General features: G+C 36.9%; 1 protein-coding gene across 4 annotated transcripts in view; it reads left to right on the top strand.

Annotated features, from left to right (window-relative positions):
* SCYL2 (SCY1 like pseudokinase 2) overlaps window positions 1–22,112 on the top strand; it is a 44,936-nt gene extending 22,824 nt beyond the window's left edge. The window contains exons 9-19 of one of the 4 annotated variants that reach the window (XM_074902666.1): window positions 747–923; window positions 4,592–4,714; window positions 6,577–6,690; window positions 7,135–7,267; window positions 11,788–11,906; window positions 12,523–12,623; window positions 13,785–13,851; window positions 13,979–14,068; window positions 15,177–15,296; window positions 15,884–16,576; window positions 19,306–22,112. In XM_074902666.1, the coding sequence (XP_074758767.1) occupies window positions 747–923; window positions 4,592–4,714; window positions 6,577–6,690; window positions 7,135–7,267; window positions 11,788–11,906; window positions 12,523–12,623; window positions 13,785–13,851; window positions 13,979–14,068; window positions 15,177–15,296; window positions 15,884–16,534 (1,695 nt within the window). In that variant the 3' untranslated portion in view covers window positions 16,535–16,576; window positions 19,306–22,112. Of the gene's footprint in view, window positions 1–746; window positions 924–4,450; window positions 4,463–4,591; window positions 4,715–6,576; window positions 6,691–7,134; window positions 7,268–11,787; window positions 11,907–12,522; window positions 12,624–13,784; window positions 13,852–13,978; window positions 14,069–15,176; window positions 15,297–15,883 lie in introns of all 4 variants that reach the window. The other 3 variants (XM_074902667.1, XM_074902665.1, XM_074902668.1) reach the window with 3 other exon arrangements.
* The last annotated feature ends 213 nt before the right edge of the window (window positions 22,113–22,325 follow it).

Raw genomic sequence — 22,325 nt, 5'->3', positions numbered from 1 at the left:
GTTTTGAACTACACAGTGCAAAATTCAGACTTCATATTTAATACTCCAATTTAGTAATATTTTTCTTTGATCAGAAATCATTGATGCTTTGAATTTGGAAATAGATGGGATGTATTTCACCTAACTTTAGGCAGCCACTGACTAACCTAATCTTTAGGACATTTTTTTATGTCTTGAAAGTGTATTTTAGGAGGAAAGGGACCATGTGCCCTTGAACTGTGTATTTCTCTTTATTGATTTTAAAAGCATTTAAGGATGTCTAACTCTACAGTAGACATCCACAGTGTAAAATACCTATGTTATCAGAAGAATTCCATTTAGGGGACTTGGAGTTTTACAGGGAAGGTATAGTAGGATTATATGTTTGTTCAGTGAGTGATATAATACTGAAAAATTGATGGGGGGGGTGGGGGAGAGGGTCTTTTTAGGGTCTTTTTTACAGAAGGCAGATAGATTTTCATCATGTATGTGGCAGAAAGTCTTATTTTCTGTACAGTTAATTGCTTTTTGTTGACCTTCACAGTTATAGTCTCCAGTTATGTTTTGAGTGCAAACAGAAAAAAGTTAGCAAAGTAGCACAGTGTAAATTAGCTAGAGTGTACTGTGAAAATAAAGAGTCCCCAACTGATCATTATCTGTCTGCTTTTTTATAAATATCAGGTAAATACAAAAGCTGTTGAACTGGCACAATAGTAACTTACTGTAATACAGTACAATGTGATACATGCTTGTTTTTCTTCTTTTAGCGTGTTATAATTCAGCGAATTTTGCCTTGCTTGACTTCTGAATTTGTGAATCCTGATATGGTACCCTTTGTCTTGCCTAATGTTCTCCTAATTGCTGAGGAATGCACCAAAGAAGAATATATCAGGCTCATTCTGCCTGATCTTGGTCCTGTTTTTAAGCAGCAAGAACCAATCCAGGTATGCTAATGTTGTTCAGATCACAATTTTTCTCTTTGTTTTTTTTTTTTTCCCAGAAAAATGACTAATTGTTCTGTTTCCCTTTTCCAGTTTCACACAGGTTGCTCAACCTGCTCTGTAGTTCTCCAGGCAGTCAGTCTTGATTTATACAAAAAAGATTTTTTCCAGGAAATTCACAAAGCCTCTACCCCTGCTTTTTTAGATAGGTTTTCTGAAGGTATATTTGCATTTATAGCCGAGATTAGATTAGCAAAAAAGGAAACATTTAATTTACCACTCAATTCTTATTTTTGGTTGGTTGTAGAAGGTATATTTGTAAGCATTTTATCACTTACTTGGCCAATCTGAGCAGAGTTGTACAGTACAATATTTGCACATATTCTGCCAGTAACTGAACCTTGTTCATATTGCTGACACTGAGATCATGGGGTGGAAAAAGTTATAACTTTGATAGTCTCTTAAAAATGCTGTTTATTGATGATGATAATAGTTTTTATTTGAGAGCTGTGGACAAATTTGTGAAATTTGTTTCGTTTGACAAATGTATTGTGTAAGTAAAATGCACTTTTTTTCAGTTGCATAAAAGTAGTAAGACATTATCATTACTGTAAATGAGCAAAGCATCCTTTTGTCAACACCATATGCATGATGATTCCTGAGAATTTTGTTGCAGTTAGGCATTGTGCTTCCACAGATAAAAGGTAGCTATGCATTCCTTCTAGCTCACCTTGTTTTACTGCTTGATGCTGTTATTTCTCTGCAGAGCACTTAACGGACAAGATAAACACAGGAATCAATAAGTAGACCTTTTATTTCTGGGTTTCAGAAAACCGGATCAGAGAACTCTCATTATAGTGGGGAGGGGGAAGGGGGAACAATAGTGTAACTGAGAATACCTCAGAAAATTAAAACTACTTAATGCTGTTTACTTTTGGTACACTGAGGCTTTATGTTAGCTTTGTTCTTGTTTTGAAAAAAATTAAATGTCTAACTAACCAAAAGCCAGTGAGCATCTTATTCGTGCTGCTTCATCCTAAAAGATAACATTGTGTTTTGCTACTTTTAACCTCAGAAAATTTGTCACAAAATTGTATCTGGAACATAAAGGGCACAAAAGCTGTTTTATTTCTTGAAAAATGAGGGAAGATAAATACAGACTTAGGGTCAGCTTGTAAAGAACAAGCTTTGTGAAGTTTTTTTGTCACTTTCTAGATACTATATATTCAATTGTTACATTGACATTTTAAATGCATATTAAGTACTAGATGGCTTATTCCACTGCTATTTCTGTGGTCTTTTTATATGGCAAAATTTAAGTAATCTAGGACAGATGTTCAATGTTAATATATGAGGAATTCAGGAAAAAAATATAAAGGTTCAGAGGACAGAATTCCAGGTCTGACTGTGCAAGGCAAAAACATCCAATTCCTGTGTGTTTGTAACTCATGGAGAGGGGTGAATGGGGAAGGTGCCAGCGTTTCTTCCAAACACTCTCCTAAGATGTTTTAGATTTGTAGAAGGGGCCTGTTTCTTGGCTTTCATAGATACATGAGTTAGGGAGTCAGTGTATCATAGGAAAGCTGCTATAATTCGGTGTGAAGAAATTGTTATCCGGTGTTCACAGTGTCTTTGTATGAGGGAATTTATAATATGAAAATGCAGTATTTAGTTAAGCTACTCATTCATATTGTACTCTTGGAGTTAGCATGGAGTAAGAGACGTCCTGTAAATTAACGTCCTAGCTGACATAGCTTCCCAGTGTAGAGAAATTCTTAATTTATATCTAGGGGAATCCATAGAGAGTTAGCTTATAGTTTGCTGTAAATTCTTATTCTAATACCAAAGTGTACCCTGACAAACAAACACTGGGCTCTGTATTAGTGAATGAGCACCTCTTTAGCATTATTTAGAGTGCAACTTCTGCTGCTTGCTTATTAGATGGCATGTGTGTCTGTGACTATAACATCTTACCTTTTATCTATTTAAGTAGGAACTATCACATATGACCCTAGAAAACTAAAAATGAAAGGGATTCATTGGAACAGTGTGAAGTACATCCTAGTTAAAGACTGAAAAATAAAAAATGATTCAGCTTCATGTTATCTTAGTTGAAGAGCATTGACAGCAAGTGGAAAAAGGCTGAACTGCTTCTGTGAAATCTAAATGACTATATCGTATAATTTTTAACTTAAAAGTAGTGTTACATGTTCAGACATCTGGTTCTTATTTTAAAGGAGCTTTTCTAGTTGTTAAATAACAGGTTTTATTCATGTCCTCTTCAAACTTGCAAAAACAATCAAATGATCCTTCTCCAAAACTATTATATATTTAACATATAAACTGTCATGCCACAGTACTACAGGGTTGCTAGACAAGAGAATAGTGTTATGAGCACATGCATGCTTCAAAAAGCCAAGTTTAGGATAAATAAAATTCTTTATTCAAGAATAATTATAAAATCTTAACTTTAAAACTGATCTCATCCATCTTGCCCTAATTCTCCCAATTTTGGGGATATTGCATCAGAATCAGTGTTCATGGAATGAATGAATGAATGAATGAGTTTGTATGTATGTGTACAGTTTAGGTAATTATAAATATACAATATGAAAACACACATTAGCTGCAGTTTAAGAGAATTTATTTTTCTTCCCTGTAGAGGAGAGCAGGTGAAAGGAAGAAACCTGTAATGTGGTCTCGGTACACTTGTATTTCTACACTTGATGCTTCTGTTTATTTGACATACAAGCACAGATTGCTACATATTTTTAGACTTAAAAATTGAAATCCTTTCCTCATGAGAAAGACTTTGCTTTATTATTAATGTGATACTATTCACCACAATTTATCCATCTAGTCTAACCTATTTTCTAAAAGGAGTCTAGATGTCAATGGATAGTCAATATCACCTGTATCAAGTTGTCTCACCTGTCTGAGATGAGACCTGAGTCTTACAAGTTACATAGTTCTCTGTTGGAGACTGAGTCTGGGTGAGTAACTTAGAATAGCAGCTAATTTTTAGATGGCTAAGCCTAAGCAGGGTGAATCCCAATATGTAAATGTGCTATTCTAGTGTTCCCTTTTAGGTTAACACGGTGTGGATTTTTTTTGTTTGGGATTTTTCATTTTATGCTATAGAATTTCCATGTAAAATAGAATGCAGGTATTTTGTGTCCATATAGTAGCTGTAATATTCCTTTCATTGTGCCCCTATTTTGATTCTAGATACAGGTGGAATACAGCTTTTATATACGGAGTTGTGATCAAATGCTTTGAGGGCAGAATTTGAGCCATAGTTTTTTGAACGTTTAGCTTAGTGATGTGTATAAAGATTTTCTGTGGGTGGATTTTAACAAAAGACCTGTTTACAACAACATGTTATAAATAGAAACAAGACTCCTTCCTTAGTCATTATGATTTCATATTTCAGAAGGATTAGTCTAGAACATGCATACTTCATTTGATTTATATTTGCTGTTTTTAAAATGCAGTAATATGTCAGTGTTTTTTGTCTTCCATGCCTTCAGGCAAGCAACATGGTAAGTGATCACATTTACTAAGTTAAAAGAAAACTTGAAATTTTTATGATATGATAAACACGCTTTAAATTGTCGGTATATGTTTCTGGAGTTAAAAATTTGACTTGTGAATTGCCCTTTTTTTAATAGATCTTGTTGATCTTCCTGCAAAAAATGGACTTGCTTCTAACAAAGACTCCACCAGATGAAATAAAGAACAGTGTTCTACCAATGGTTTATAGAGCGTTGGAAGCACCTTCAATTCAGATCCAGGTATAGTAATTGCATCCTTTATTTAAAACTTTTTTTTCTCTTTTCTTTAAATTGGCATGCCAACTTTTTGTACACTCATGTGTTTGTTTACTTGGAAGAGAAAGTGTAAAGCTGTATAATATTTCTGAATGTTGAAAGAGATGAGTGTTTTATTAAAGAAAATTTATTTTAGTAAAAAAAAAATTTAGTTCTATTATTTTCCAGGGAGGACCCATTTGACTGTTGTTCTAATGCTCTTATCCTAAGTTCTTAATAGCCACCATTGCAAAAAGTTGCATGTGCATTTATACTACATTGCCTGTTCAGCAGAAACTACGCAGGCATGCATTCTCTTACCAGTCAGTGAGAGGTGGCTTGTTCTGAGGTCCTACTGGTAAGAACATGTGTGTTGACAGTTACCTTTTGAAGACCTGATTTGGTGTAAAATCATATTAATACACCTTCTGGTAATACTTTTATGTATCCATATTTTCATTTTTCTCTTCATGCATTCTCTAGCTGTCATGGTTTAGGCCCAGCTGGCAACTAAGCACCACAAGGCTGCTCGCTCACTCCTCCCTCCTCTCAGTGGGATGGGGAGGAGAATCAGAAAAAAAAAAAAAAAATCGTGAACGACAGTTTAATAAATAAAATAAAATATAATAACAATAATAATAAAATATAGTAATATTTGTAATGAAAAGGGATATAACAAAAAGAGAGAGAAATAAAACCAAAGAAAAAAAAACCAAGTGATGCACAATGCAGTTGCTCACCACCTGCTGATCAATACCCAGACAGTTCCTCATCCACGATCTGCTCCTTCCAGCCAGCTCCCCCCAGTTTCTATACTGAGCATGATGTTCTATGGTATGCAATATCCCTTTGACTAGTTTGGGTCAACTGTCCTGGCCGGGCTCCCTCCCAACTTCCTGTGCACCTGCTCGCTGGTAGAGCATGGGAAACTGAAATATCCTTAATTTAGGATAGCACTGCTTAGCAATAACTAAAACATCACTGTGTTATCAGTATTACTCTCACACTAAATTCAAAACACACTGTACCACCTTCTAGAAAGAGAATTAACTATCGCAGCTGAAACCAGTACATTAGCTTTCTAAGGTTCTTTTTTTTTTTTTTTTTTTTTTTTAAACCATTCTTCTACTGGAATTAACTTCCAGTTCCCAGAAGCATTCAGGAGTGTGAGGGAGAGATAAATAAAGTATTTCTTAAAGAAGGATTTGGATAAACAGATGTGACTTTTATCTTTCAAAGCCTTTGCATATTATGGAGAAAAGGTTTTGTTTCTAAACACCTAGTGTGAGGGTTTTTTTCCTGTGTCAGTAGTTTGGTTACTCAGGTATTACTTGCAACATATACTTAATATTGCGCTCTCTTATTTTTTGAGATTGGACTGAAATGGGATTTTTTTTTTCTCTCTTACTTAAGTATGTTTAATCTTGATATGCTCTTTTATCTTTCACCCTATCATTGTTCTGCTGCAGTGATGCTGATAGTACTCATTCAGATTTGTTTGGCTTACGTAGGAAAATGTTAGTCTGATGTAATAAAAGTTTTTTATATAAATGTGTTTTGTGATATTCATGCTATCCAAACATTTTATTATAAATTTATGAATACTCTTTTTAATCCATTTTTCAAGATTCTGTATACATATCATAATGCTTTATTATTCTAGCTATTTTTAAGTGAGTGTGATAGATTAAGGTCAGTGTAGTTGCACATATTGCCTTAAATATTTCTTTAAAAGGAAAACTTAAGAAGACATTTTAAGCTAATTTTGATCTTGAGTAATATTAGTACTAATTTTATAATAAACATGCATGTTTCTTTTTAAACTTATGCAGAGTTTTTTTTTCTAGGAGCTTTGCCTAAACATAATTCCTACATTTGCCAATTTAATAGATTACCCATCAATGAAAAATTCCTTAATTCCAAGAATTAAAAATGCATGTTTGCAAACTTCTTCTCTTGCTGTAAGTATCCTAATAACCTTTAATTACTTTGGCCTTTTGCTGTTGTGTCTTTAAAGAAAAGTCCATCAGTGTGTTCTGTTTCTTTTTGAGATCTCTTTTACTTTTTACAAATACAAAAGCACCATTTGCTTTTTTATTCTTAAAAATTTTTTAAAGTTAACAAATTCTTGTGTTAATAATACTGTAAAAATTATTGAAGTGTGTTCCACAATAATGTTAACAATGTTCTGCAGAAAACCAATGGGTTTTTGAGCAGTGTGTAACTATATGTATCTTCATTTTGTGATACAAGAGGGATTTTTTAGCTTGTCTTGAATTTTCTGATATGAATGTTGTAGTTTTGGTAGCACCTGTTTTCAGCTAGGTATGAGTTTGTGAGGTTGTATTTTTTTCTTAGGCAAAAATATAGTAAAGAGTTTGTTTAATTCCTATCATACTGCACAGGTCCGGGTAAATTCACTGGTGTGCTTAGGCAAGATTTTGGAGTACTTGGATAAATGGTTTGTGCTTGATGATATTTTACCTTTTCTACAACAAATTCCATCCAAGGAACCTGCAGTGCTAATGGGAATTTTAGGTAATTAATACTTTCAACTTTCTCCTTTTTTGTGCTTTGATCTTGTAAATCCGAACACTTTCTGTATTATCATTGTAGTGTTTACATAGTGTTTACAAAGTTTACTATTAAAAACTTCCTGTTTCTGGTTCTTAAGTATGCCCCTGTTCATATTGTTGGTACTTTCGAACACTAGTACATATATATTTATAGGCTTCAAGGCCCAGTGCAGTCCTGAGTACTCATTGCAGTTCATGGGCTGTGACTCTTTCATAGACCATGTGGTCCACACAGACAGATGCTGTTTTTCACAGAAGATTACATGATCTGTCTTTTTTTAGATACTCGTGGAACTTTTAAGATGTTACTGCTTCATTCTCTTACTACTCTTGAATTGTCAGATACTATAAGTGGTTGTCTACAGATCTACTACTCTTCACTGCAGATTTTGTTAGACTCATTTTCTTGGACATTTAAGCAAACATGGCTGCCTTTGCACTGAAATGGAGCTTAGTCTGCCTGAGGTTTCACAAAATAGTTAACAAAACCTAATGGCTTGTTACTTCTGGAAGGAGAGGCCTCACACTCAGTGCCACTCTGCTGCTTGCCTAACTCAGGATGTGTGATTTTAACAACTTGAAAGGGCTCAGGGAGACCAGATGACCGGAGTTACTGCCAAGGAAGAGTTGTGAATGCATGGCCAAGTCTGGAAGACAGCAGCTGTTTCTCTTACTGACATGAAAGTTCTAGACAAAAGACCATTTGTAACACTCTGAGCTGTTCTGGCAGCAGCCCTCATCAAATATGCTAATAATAATTGGCAGGAGTTAGTTGGGCTCATTGACAGAGGTTTAAACTAGATTTGAAAGGGGAAGGGGGCAAAACTCCATCCCATCTGAAGTGCATGTATATCAATGCACACAGCATGGGTAACAAACAGGAGGAGCTTGAAGCAGTGATGAAACAGGAAAATTATGATGTCGTGGCTATCACAGAAATACAGTGGGATGTCTCCCATGACTGGAGTGTGCCAACTGATGGCTACAAGCTCTTTAGGAGGGACAGACAGGGAAGGAGAGGCGGTGGGGTGGTGCTGTATGTTAGGGACTGTTATGATTGCTTTGAACACAAGTGTAGTGAAGACAGGGTGGAGTGTGTTTGTGTTAGAATTAGGGGGAAGGCCAACAGGTCAGATGTTGTAGTAGGAGTCTACTATAGGCCACCCAACCAGGACAGAGAGGTGGATGAAATATTCTATAGCCACTTGGGAGAAATCTCACGATCACTTGCCCTTGTTCCTGTGGGAGACTTTTAACTTCCCAGACATCTGCTGGAAATACAACACAGCAGAGCAGGACCAATCCCGGAGATTCCTGGAATGTGTGGGAGAACTTCTTGACACAGCTGGTGAGGGAACAAACCAGAGAAGGTGCCCTGCTGGATCTCCTCTTTGTGAACAGAGAAGGACTGGTGGATGATGTGGCAGTTGGAGGCTGACTAGGGCACAGTGGTCATGATGTAATATAGTTCTCTATTCTTGGAGAGGCCAGGAGAGGGGGCAGCAGAACTCACATCCTGGACTTCCAGAGGGCTGACTTTGTCTTGTTTGGGCATTTGCTTGAAAGGGTCCCTTGGGAGACGGTCCTGAAGGGTACAGGGGTCCAGGAAGGCTGGGCAATCTTTAAGAAGTCAGTCTTAATGGCACAGGAGCAGGCTGTCCTCAGGGGCTGTAAGAGAAGCTGGTGGCAGAGAAGACCACCCTGGCTGAACAGGGAGCTTTGGCTGCAGCTCAGGGAGAAAAGGAGAGTTTACAGCCTTTGGAAGAAGGGGCCACTCATGATTACAAAGATGCTGTGAGGCTATGCAGGGTGGAAATCAGGAGATCTGAAGCCCAGATGGAGGTTAATCTGTCTTCAGCAATCAAGGACAACAAGAAATGTTTCTATAGTATGTGAGCAGCAAAAGACCAGGGAGAGCCTCCATCCCCTGCTAGATGCAGGAGGAAACATGGTAACCAGTGATGAGGAAAAGGCTGAGGTGCTTAATGCCTTCTTTGCCTCAGTCTTTAATATCAAGACTAGTTGTACTGAGGGAATCCAGCCTCCTCAGCCAGAAGACAGAGACTGGAGAATGACCCCCCCGCAATCCAGGAGGAGATAGTCAGTGACCTGCTGCATTGATGTACACAAGTCTATGGGAACAGATGGGATACACCCGAGGGTGCTGAAGGAGCTGGCTGGGGTGGTCACCAGGCCACTTTCTATCATTTATGAGCAATCCTGGCTGACAGGGGAGGTCCCAACTGATTGGAAATTGGCCACTGTGATGCCCATCTCTAAGAAGGGTCGGAAGGATGATCCAGGAAATTACAGGCCTTTAAACTTCGACTCCTTCTACAACAGGGCAGCCTGCTTATTCGATGAGGGAAAGGCTTTGGATGTTGTTTACCTTGACTTTAGCAAGGCCTTTGACACCGTTTCCCACAGCATTCTCCTGGTGAAACTGGCTGGTCGAGGCTTGGATGGGCAAAAAAATCTGGGTAAAAAACTGGCTGGATGGCCGGGCCCAAGGTGTTGTGGTGAACGGAGTTAAATCCAGTTGGTGGCTGGTCACGAGTGGTGTCCCCCAGGGCTCGATTTTGGGGCCACTCCTGTTTAACATCTTTATTGATGATCTAGACGAGGGGATCGAGTGCACCCTCAGTCAGTTTGCAGATGACACCAAGCTGGGTGGGAGTGTTGATCTGCTCGAGGGTAGGAAGGCTCTGCAGAGAGACCTGGACAGGCTGGAGCCATGGGCTGAGGCCAGCTGGAGGAGTTTCTATAAGGCCAAATGCCGGGGGCTGCCCTTGGGCCACAACAACCCCCTGCATGGCTACAGGCTTGGGGAGGAGTGGCTGGAGAGCTGCCAGTCAGAGAGGGACCTGGGGGGGTTGATTGACAGCCGGCTGAACAGGAGCCAGCAGTGTGCCCAGGTGGCCAAGAAGGCCAATGGCATCCTGGCTTGTGTCAGCAATAGCGTGGCCAGCAGGGACAGGGAAGGGATCTGACCCCTGTACTCTGCACTGGTGAGGCCGCACCTCGATTCCTGTGTTCAGTTTTGGGCCCCTCACTACAAAAAGGACATTGAATGACTCGAGCGTGTCCAGAGAAGGGCAACGAAGCTGGTGCAGGGTCTGGAGCACAGGTCGTATGGGGAGCAGCTGAGGGAACTGGGGGTGTTTAGTCTGGAGAAGAGGAGGCTGAGGGGAGACCTCATCGCCTTTTACAGCTACCTGAAAGGAGGTTTCAGAGAGCTGGGGATGAGTCTCTTTAAGCAAGTAATAAGTGCTAGAACAAGAGGGAATGTCCTCAACTTGTGCCAGGAAAGGTTTAGACTGGATATTTGGAAATATTTCTTCCCAGAACAGGTTGTTGGGTGTTGGAATGGGCTGCCCAGGGCGGTGGTGGAGTCCCCATCCCTGGAGGTGTTTAAGAGTAGAGTCGACATAGCACTGAGGGATCTGGTGTAGTTGGGAACTGTCAGTGTGAGGTTAATAGTTGGACTGGATGATCTTCAAGGTTTTTTCCAAACTAGATTTTTCTGTGATTCTGTAATAGGTGATGGTAGCATTATTTTGGTTTGCTCAAAATCAGCAAGAGGGCATCCATCAGTACTAATTTATAGCTGAGGACAGCGTATCTTTCACTGTAGTTGGATACCCCTGAATTCTACTTGTATCTCGTGACTAAGTGAACTTTAGTTTGGAAATGATGCTCTGAAATCAATTTTATATACTTTGGCTCTCCTTTTTTTCTGGAATCATAATACTTTCCATCTTGTGTGTGATAATCTTCTTTGGCCAGGTCTGTTCTAATACTAACCATAGAAAGTGTGGAAAGCTGCTGCTTCTTTTATACTAGTATGTTCAGTGTTTGCCACCAGATGTAATCTATTTAGAGGAATCTTCCTGTCAGAAACGCTACAGAAATTATAAGCTTAACACTGGGTCCCTCGTGCCTGCCAGTATTCTTTTTTCTGTGATTTTAGAACAGATAAAGGCTATGCATGATTTCTGATCCTATGTGTAACACAGCCCCAAACATTTAGGTAAGAATCTTTGTAAAATGCAATCAGAGAGTAGTGTGATAGTTACTCCTAGAAACTTAAGTATGCCAGGAGAGAACGCATCCCTAGTTAATGCAGTTTAATATTTTAGTGGCGATTTGTCAATTTGTGGTAACTCAGTTGCTTGTGATAGATTCTAAGATGCATATTCTCAGATAATGGACCAGGACAATACATTGCCTAATATCAGGTTTCAGAGCTGCAAAGTATTACTTTGAACATCCTCTTCTTCTGAACTTTAGCAAAGCCTCTTGCTATAATATGTTTGTGCTGAGGATGAGTACTTAGCTTTTATGATTCTGTTGATCATCTTTGTCCCTGCTTGCACACAGAGACAATGTATGTTCAGGTGACCTATACATATAGAGTGTGCTACTTTGTTCACATTGAGTACTAAACTTAACAATTTTTGCTGTTTTGATGTTGTATGTCAGGTATTTACAAATGTACGTTTACTCATAAGAAGTTGGGAATTACCAAAGAACAGCTTGCAGGAAAAGTATTGCCCCATCTGATTCCACTTAGTATTGAGAACAATCTTAATCTCAATCAGGTAGGAATGTGACTGTTGCATGCTTTTCATTGATAAATTGGTAGAGATTTAAACTGTTGTCAGAGAAAAATTAATACATTACTATATGTTTGTGTCTATTGTAAAAGCAAACAAACAAAACCAAAAAACTTCCAGTATTACTGTATTTGCATGTCTAAATCTTGTTATTTTTCAGTGGATTTAACTGACTCACTTTAAAATTTCAAAATTAATACTATCACCTTCCAAATACCCTGCAAAAGCAGTTAGCTACTAATATAATTAAAATCCAAATTAAAAGCTAAAGTACAGTTTTAATGTTTCTTCCCTTGTTCTTGTTTGTAAATGTTGCAGATAATGTAGAAGTGCAATCTAATCTGGTAATGTTAATCTGTGGGGTTTTTTGTCTGCGTTTCCCCACTTGTTTGTTAGTGACATATACTTTTCACTGTTTCAGTATATACTTTGCTTGTAGTTGGGTATCTAACAGAAGATAGTGAAGGTGGAATATAAATTATTTAAAAATCTAAGGTTTATCTGACACTGTGTATTACAAGTTTTATTACAACCTTTTAGGTTATACATGCCTGAATTACATCACTGCAAAATTCAAACTTCTTGTATATTTCTTTCACAGTTCAATTCTTTTATTTGTGTTATAAAAGATATGCTTAACAGATTGGAGGCAGAGCATAAAACAAAACTTGAGCAACTTCATGTCATGCAAGAGCAACAGAAGTAAGTGTTTATTTACATGTGTATTAAAGAAGGAACAAGTGAGCAGAGATAAATTTCAGTTAAGTTTTTAACAAAAGTGAGAAAACTCTAGCCACAACAATAAAAAATCTCGGTAATTCTTACTTCAGTAGTTGAGAATAGCCTCAAATAAGCACAGTTGTCAGCAAAGATTTTTTTTTTTAGTCCTAGAGTGATAATAGTATGGTGATGTCAGTGGCTTTATAGAGTAAAATCCTTTACTTTTATATGGTTCAATCACAGTTTATTTTTTTGAATCAATAAAAAGAGGGTCTGGAGCACAGGTCGTACGAGGAGCAGCTGAGGGAACTGGGGGTGTTTAGTCTGGAGAAGAGGAGGCTGAGGGGAGACCTCATCGCCTTTTACAGCTACCTGAAAGGAGGTTTCAGAGAGCTGGGGATGAGCTTCTTTAAGCAAGTAATAAGCACTAGAACAAGAGGGAATGTTCTGAAGTTGTGCCAGGGAAGGTTTAGACTGGATATTAGGAAGCATTTCTCTCCAGAACAGGTTGTTAGGTGTTGGAATGGGCTGCCCAGGGCAGTGGTGGAGTCCCCATCCCTGGAGGTGTTTAAGAGTTGAGTTGACATAGCGCTGAGGGATATGGTATAGTTGGGAACTGTCAGCGCTTCCAACCTAGCTGATTTTGTGATTCTGTAATAATTTTTATTAATTCATTAAATGTACTAGTGGAGCTCAGTATGAATTTTTACAGTTTATGTCTTGCTTCTATATGCTAAGTTGCTTTTCTGTAGCTTTTGAGAACATTAAACATACTGGAGAAACATAAATATTGCAGCCTTTTAGAAGGCAGCAATATTTGAAGACATTTAGAGCTATTTTATGGAGTCTGATTATGAGGTGCGATTTTTGAGTGGAATTAACTTGGGCTACCCGGAGTCTGTGTCACCCAGTTCAAAAAGGAGGAACTAAGACCATGTGAAATGATCATTAGGAAACCTTTACAATTTAGAATATTAACATTTTTCCAGTCTCCTACAGACATTCTTTAAAATGGCAGTGCTCTCCTAATGCAATTTTTTGGTATTATTTAAATGCAGAAGAGTAATCTGCATTGCTGATTTAGTGTTGTGGATGTGACTACATAGTTATCTTTTTGTAATATGTATACTCTGAACTGTATAGATCTTTGGATATAGCTAACCAAATGAGTGCGTCTGAAGAGGCAAGATCTAATAGTACAAGTAATCAGGTAAGCGACAATATTTTATTGTGTTATGTACAGAAATTTGAAATGTACATTTACTTAGTCAATATTTATGTTACCTTAAATTACAACGTTTCAAATAACTAAGTTTTGTTTCTTTAAACTTAAACAGATTGACAAGGTATTTAATACTAGTGGAACTGATCTTTTAACTAGTGGATCTGATAGTAAAGAGAATGAGATGTCATCAAAACAGAAAAAGGTGTGTTTTACTTTGTTTTGGAATCCTGTCACGTCCATTCATCTAATACAAGGCTGATACGTTTGCATAAAAAGAGTACGTGTAAATATTTATCATGTTTAAAGCTTTAAAGGAAAACTAACTCCTCATTTGTATAGCAGAGCACCATACGTAGTCACTTGTGAAGGTCCACTGAAAAATGTTCAAATCATATCCTTGAATTTCTGTGAAAGCCTTTCCTTGAAAACAGCTTTGTACAAAGAAGGCAGGAGTTAGGATGATAAATTTTTGATCATTTTCATTCTCCTTAATTATAGATTTCAATACAGCAGTAGTGAATCTACAAGCAGTAGATTTAGATAGGAAAATCCAAATAGGCAACATTATGATAAAATTACAGAGATGAAGATAAAATGTAGAATTTTTTGTGGTAGCAGAGACTAACATTTACAGTACAATTCAAAGTTAAGTGAAAATGAACAGTCAATATGAGTATAAATACAAGAAGCAAAGAAAAAACCATGACATGACATAGAATATTAAACGTAAGCATGAACTACTGTAAAATTATTTCAATGCTATTAATTATGTAAATAGATCCCCAGAATCTATGCATTTTATCATTTACGTTTCTAGCTATCTGAACCCTCTCACTAATTTTAGACTAAGGCAGAATGATTCTATGATTTTATCCATCATTAACAAAAGTAGAGTTAAAATCCTGAAAAGCCTTTTAACCAATCTTAAAATAAAATTCCCATTCCAACTCCATGGTCAATTGCAGTTCTATATCATGTGCTAGTTGGTAACTATAAAAAAACCTGTGAAAAACACTTTTTCTTATGCCTAACAATAAGACAATAAAGCTAAAATGGTTTTGTTGTGTTACCTCTTTGAGATCTGCTCAAATTTATCATTATGCTACTTTTAATATTTGTTTCCTTTAAGTACTTTTTAGCAATTTGATAAATATTGTAATAGATTTTGTGCTTATCCACTTTCTCTTTCGTATAAATAAGTGTTGTTCTGCCACGTATTATTGAAATGACAGACCTATTTATGAAATAAAAATACCAAAGTAAGAATAACCATTTTGTGTGACTTAGTGTCAGTACTTTTCCTTTCAAAGGCATCACTTACACTTGAAGAGAAGCAAAAGTTAGCTAAAGAACAAGAACAGGCACAGAAACTTAAAAGCCAGCAACCTCTTAAGCCACAAGCAACTGCAATAACACCTCCAGTGAAGCAGGTGAGAAAGAACAAACTACTGCGGTGTTTCTATGGGACTTGTGATGCTTTTTCCTTTCAAGTGCTGTATGCATTTAGCATTTTTTTCTCCTGCAAGTCACCTTTGTTTTCACAATGGCACAGCTGAAAAAAACTGAAATAAATTTTAATCTGCCTTCCATTTGCATTATTAGCAACATTTCCCATTTTTCAAATTGCAGGAGTTTCCAAAGGTATAATTATTATTGGAAGGTCATTGTTCTAGATAAGGAAAAAGCACATATTAAAAAGGGTTTTGCTCTCAAGAGTGTATTAACTAAATATATAAGGGGCTTGGAGATAGGAATAGGACATGTAAGCAGATGTCACAATAGTACTTCATATGTTGTCTTAGTTGTCAAAATAAAGCTGCATAACAATTAGTTCTAAGTAGCAAAGAATGAAAATAACCCAATTGGTTTTGTGTACAATTAAATTTCATGCCCAATTCCAGGCAGTAAATTCTGATTTCTCAAAAATTAATGTCACTTCTGCAGGAGCAGTGATGAAGACTGTTGCTAGAGTGTTTGTACAGGAAAAGCATTTAACTGCATTTTATGTATTTTGCAGACAAAAGACTTGACAGATACCTTGATAGATAATATGTCATCTTTGACCAGCCATTCTATCAACAAAGCTAAAGTTGCGTCTTCTAACAGCTTCGCTTCTGTCCCTTCTATGGGTGTTGGAATGGGGTTTTCATCACCTATTGACAACACAAAGAGAAATATAACAAATGGACTAAATACTAATATGGGTTTTCAAACTGCTGGATTCAGTATGGGAGCTGGTCCCACAACTCAGAATTTCTTCAGTGGTCCAAGTGCAACAGGAGCGACCAAGATGAACATTGTACCAACTGCCAATATGCCAAATTACAGTCCTATGAATGCTGCATCTGCAATCTCTCCACTGACACAACAGAACAGACCTCCAGATATGTCTGCTTTAGATAATCTTTTTGGTCCTCAAAAACCCAAAGTTAGTATGAAACAGTTGGCTCAACAGAAATCAAGCCAGTGGGTTAACCAGTTTGTACCCCCACAAGGGTCCCCAAGTGCGGGCAGTTCGGTCTTGGGACCTCCGATGAACATGATAGGACAGCCTGGCTTTGGTATACAGGGTAATCCTTTCTTTGCTCCTCAGAACTTTACACAACCAGCAAACACAATGACAAACAGCAGCTCAGCTAGTAATGACTTAAAAGATCTTTTTGGGTAAAATGTTTTCTCCTTTCAAAGATCAGTGAAATTTGGATCATGGGTAAGCTGATTAACATCTTATTTTTGATTAGTGAAAGCATGACGTGGGGAAACTTTTTCAACCCAGCAAAGTAAAGACTTTTGCACTGGAAAAAAGACTTGATTTTTCATTCACCTGGTACTGCAGTGGAATTGCGTAAGTGCAAAGTCATCTTACATGCTAAAGATTTCCTGTCTCTTTAGTGAACAGCAGAGCACTAAAGGTAGGATGCATATATTCAATCAAAAAAGAAGCACCTAAGTATTGCAAAATTATTCAGAAGTGTACTCAATCAACTCCTATGAAATTTCCTACAAAATTTTGTTTCTTAAATTCAACAAAAATTCCTAGGAGGTAATAACTCTAGTGAATGAAATCCTGCAGGCCAGTCCTTTCAATGTCTGCTAAAGTCTTATTGATGATTTGTGTTGCCTGAATTTGGCACCGACTGTCATTTTGCCATATGACAGTTTGCAAAACATAGATTCTTACGCTGCCTCAGAAAGTTTTGTTAGCCATGTTACGTAGAAAGACCTCTAACCAGTAACTGTGTAAGAGGCTAAGAAGAGAAAATATTTTGTATTTCTTCTCTTACAAGATAATTAAAATTAATGTGCTAGTAAACTACAACAAGGTTCAGGAGACATAAGAAGTTGTTTTAAAGTTTTGTGCAAGTTTAGGACAGAGTAAGAACACTGCTTCAGTGGTTGTGCTGGTTTACAACCTGTTAGATAATGACAAATACTTGTTACCAGTCCCATAGCAAAAGCAGTATACCACTTATGCAGGATTTTCAAATATTTGTGGTGGCTTGATCACATTTATTGTATATTCCAGTGTTTTCACTAATTTGATACTGCTTCTAACTGGTGTGAAAAATGAATATGTGTAGTTATGGAACCTCATAAAATGAATGTTCTCTGTAAAATTCGGATGTTGAGTGCCCCAACTGTGTAACTAAGTAGTTCTGTGTAGCTAAACAGACTCTGTTTAGTTACACAGAAATATCTTTAATTACTTCATAGATTTTGGCTCCATTGAGAAGATGGAAAAGGGTTGCCTCGTTGAAGTTGCTCATAGTTGTGTGAAAAAGCAGACTGCCATAAATTGCCTTGACTAGAATAAACTATTTCATTTTAATTTTGTTTTAACTCAAGTTCTTGTGAAGGGTAGAGGAATATGAAGTGGGTTCTCAATTTGATTCATAAGCTCTAAAATATATGGTAAATAGGTATTTCATATCCTTTTTGTTGTATTAGTCCAAATTTAATAAAGCTCTCCAGAAAACCAAACAGTAGTTTTTTCTACTTCCCAGAAGGTGTATGTTCAGCTTGCCCATGATAGAATCTCTGCTCTGTCAGGCACCTCTGTTGGGTTTTAACTTTTTCTTTCCTAGGAATTTCAGGAGCTTTCTTAGCTACTATTTTGAAAATTATCTGGCTATTTTGAGAAGGAAAGAACTAGTTACCTTTTTTATTGAAAGCCTACATGCTTTATTTTTCAAAGCCTTTCACTGAAGAAATTGTTCTTTCATTTGCTGCTTAAGAAACCAAAGGGCCTTATGCTGTAAACATGACTTGTATTTTGTTATATTTCCACAGTTCTAAGCAGTAATAGCATTAAGCATATTTCTTAAAGAATTGTTTATGTATTATAGCTGCTGCCTTAGTCCTATTATTTTAAAGTACCTGGGACCAGTGAAATTGTGGTTTAGAAAAAAATACCTAACACATTGTGATGCTTATGTGCTGTTAATATTCATGATATTGTAGGTTATGTTAAGATATCTGTGTAAACTTAAGACGATACTGGAACTGTTAAACTATTTAAGTTCATTTACGTTTACTAGTACGCTACACTCTCACACTAATGTCTTCTTCTATGTCAACTCTGTTAGGGTAACTTAAGGCAAACCTTTGAAGAATTACTTGAATCTGTATTCCTCTAAATTATTTGGAAGATAAGTTTATATTTAAAATTAACATCTGTTAAGACTCTAGAATGTATTAAATTAATACATCTATGATAAAGGCAGTCTTGAATGTCAGCGTCTTGATCTGGGTTTCAGTCCCTGATCCCCCTGGACTGGGGCCTTTTCAGAACTGGATTTTAATTTAACCGATTGGAGGGGAAATTAACTGGAATAAAACAAAGAACAGATTTTAGATGCTAGACCTCTGAAATTATGGGGTTTGGGGTATGTGCTTTTGGCATGAGCTATCTGATAACATAATCTAATTTGTAATAACAAAGTCAAAAAAAAATCCTACAAGTTCAAATTAAGAGAGGCTTTTCTCTGTGGTGGTAATGTGATGGAATAAGATCTTTATCTGGTTCAAGTAATACTTTTTTTTTTTCTACTTAGATTTGCGAACATTATTTTGATTTCTCTTGTTTGCCGCAATTTTTAGAATGGCCAGAGTAGAAGAATAACAACAATGAAAACTGAAAAGGCTGCTTTTAAGTTATAACAAAATTTTCTAGTTATTTAAGAATAAAAAAGAAAAACATAACTTCAGTTAAAATGAGAGGGTCAAATCCCTCTTCCTTGTAGATGCTTCCTGCTTAGTGTATCAGGAAGCTGGGTGGGTGTGAAGTTTTCTGATTATTTCTTTTTAACTTAGAGGAAAAAGGAGTTGCAAGAGGTAAGTCACCATGTGCCACTTGGCTCCTGCTACAATAGTTTTTCTTTAGGAAGCCTTGTCCAGTTGATCTCTCCACTTACAAGTCATCATTCTGAGTCCCTGCAGGAGGCTGGAAGACTCATCCTGTGGCCAGAGTGAATACCATTGTTTGAGAGCAACAGTTGTACTTCACATCCGAGTTGTATGGGAAGGAGTAAGAAGAAGGGGCAATGTTACAAAATGTGAGCATTCCAGGGGCCTTCTGTTTCTGGACTTGGATGGAAAGCAGTGTTAGACCTAGCTTGGCCTGAAGCAGGACTTTCTAGCCCTAATGCAAAACAAAATGGTCAACATAGGTTTGAAATTGGTATCTGATTAAGAAATTGCATTACTGAAAAAGAAATTAAGAAATTGAATTGCTGAAAAAGTAATCTGATACGTTCTTTTTACAATGCCTTGAACAATACTGTAAATGACACAAATTTTCTTCCCTTTGTATTCAACCTAATTTAAAGGAAAAAATGTGGAAGCCTGGCAGGTTATATCATCATCTTACAGCCTCCAGCCTGTGCCCCCACTGTGCTTACCCAGTGCGAGCAGATCCTTATTCTATTGGGAAAATCAGAGCAGGGTCTGGGTTGAACTGCCCAGACCACCTGGTTTACTTTACATTAATTTGTAAAAGAGAAGTAAAGAGAAGGGTCTAAGTTCCTATTTAATTGATTTATCTGTATTATGTGTACTACAGAAGGAGAAAAGAAGCGGATATAGTTGCCCATCTTAAGTATAAGCATCAGTTGTGCTTTGGCTGCTCTGGTGTATGCTCAATGAACGTGACCGCACCAAGACGACAGTGTTTTCCATATTAGAACTGTTGGTTCTATTTGCTTTTAAGTATAAAGGATTTTGAAGCATCCTTGAAAACTCAGAAAACAAACTAATCCTGCTAGCTGGAAAGATTTTATTAAAGAGGCTTGAAAAACCTTCTCTGCTGGGGCTGACAGAGAAACCTTGAAACTACCAAGTTACAGATAAGCTTAGAAGCCCCTAGGTCATAAGAGTAATCTCACAAGAGGAGAGAAACAGAGAAATGGCACAAGTGTCATTTCAGGGGTGGAGGAGGGAGCAGATTTTCGTTCCTTTCCATCACACAAGTGTTACCGGTAAGGCACAGAACAGCCTGTGGAACCTGCTTATGCAGGAGGACAACAGTATCAGAGGAGTCTTTTGAAAGGTAAAGGAGTCCACCAATTATCTGGGAGATGGGGAGAGAAATTTTACTAATAACATGGGTAAAATGCCCTAGTTTTTTTTAATGAAGATACTCTGTCTTCCTCTCTCAATGATGATGTGAATTAGAAATCTGTCAAAGTTGTGGCCTTATAGGTCTGTACAGATGCTGAGTACCCCAAGTAGAAGGCCGAATTTTTGGATGTATAGGTGCACAACATTTCAAGTCTTATTATTTGAAACTTTCCTTTTCTGTTAAGTTTTGTATTTTTAGCAACACCTTTTTCACATTTATGTGGAACTTTAACACCCCAATGGCCTTTTAAACTAAGAAAAATGTGTGTTAACTATTGTGTTATAACCTCTGTTACAATGTTATCTGTGTCTGTATATAGATAAGTGTGTGTATAGATTACTGGATTTTAGATATTTTCAGTTCAGTTGTACCAAAAAAGCAAGGATTAAATGAGAAGTTAGATTTGAATCAAATTCCACAAGGCTTCCATACAGGCTAACAATTGTATGATACTTTTGTTATCTATTCCAAATTTACATGCTTAATCTGCCTATATCTACATAACTGGAGCAGAAAAGGAAAGTTTTTAAAACATAAGTTTATGAACACTGGATCTCTCATTGCAGATGAAGTTTTTGGACTTTCGAGTGACCTTTGTTTATTGATTAGGTGTTTTTTATTGGGGGTGGGTGGGATGTCGCTGATTTGTGCCATTTCCAATAAAAGAAATGTAGGGAGAGGGGAGTACAGAAAAAATACCCTGTTGTATATGTGATCCTTTTTTGTTCTTTGTTAAGAGATATGCTGCATTTTATATACTCATTGTGAACTTTTACTCTGAAGTAGCTGTGAGGAAACGTATCTGGAGAATTTCAGATGAGTTAGCTGATTTTCAAGTGAGGTCCTGCCTTGTATCTTACTTTCCATTAGGTTTTGACTGCTTTACAAGGAAATTACACAAGGCAGTAAAACCTTAGTTTCATACACCAAATCCTCTTGCCTTCCAGGCCTCACACTTGTATCGACAGAACAAATAAGCCCCTGAAGTTGTATTGTCTTTAAGTTCTCTGAAACACTTCTAACTGCTGTACAGATTTCTGAGATGAAGTTGTAAATCAAAATGTGTTATAGTGAACTCAGGCCTTGTGCATAATATTTAATACTTGTTTATTTGTCTAATCATACAGTCTCTGTACTAGTGGCAGTTTTATGTTTTGATTGTAAAACATTAAAATTCTCATGAGGTTTATAAAGTGTTGTTACTGTAGTGTCAGCTGTGATTCATAAATAAAACTATCATAGCATGGCATTAGTGCATAGCTGGTTTATTGGACAGCTCTTCAAAAGCAAATTTATTCTTGTATCTTATTTTAGATCAGTTAATATATAAAAGGTACAGTGACAGTTTTGAGAAATTCATATCACTTTGTACTCTGAATGAAGTTGCCTATGGAAATAAATGAACTTTTCATATTTTCATGTTGGAAGGTATTTTTATTTTAAATTTCCATAAAATTAATAGTAACTTATGTAGAAAACTTTATCACTGTATATTTTGTTTGAAATACATTTTATCTCACGGAATTTTGAGTTCATTTCTTAGAGTGATTGCTGCTGTCCAGACATCTGTAAAATGTGATCACATACGAATTTCATGCAAATAATAAAAGTCCTGGGGAAAACCTGATGCACTAGATGTCTCTAAAATTAGCATTTACTTTTTCTGAAAGCACACTAAACCCATGTTAGAATCTGGGGTTCTGATGCCACATAGTGATCTCAATTTGCATTTTCACGGCTCATTTACCCAGAAACCAGTCCTTTCTCTAAACCTGAATTTCAAGATACACAGCTTTGTCAGGATTAGTTTGCCAGCGAGTGCTGTCAGGAAGCTAGTTCT

The sequence above is a fragment of the Athene noctua genome, chromosome 3 (genome assembly GCF_965140245.1).
Source record: "Athene noctua chromosome 3, bAthNoc1.hap1.1, whole genome shotgun sequence".
Classification (NCBI taxonomy): Eukaryota; Metazoa; Chordata; class Aves; order Strigiformes; family Strigidae; genus Athene; species Athene noctua.
The sequence above is the reverse complement of the archived record's forward strand: the minus strand, read 5'-3'. Positions and strand labels throughout refer to the sequence as shown.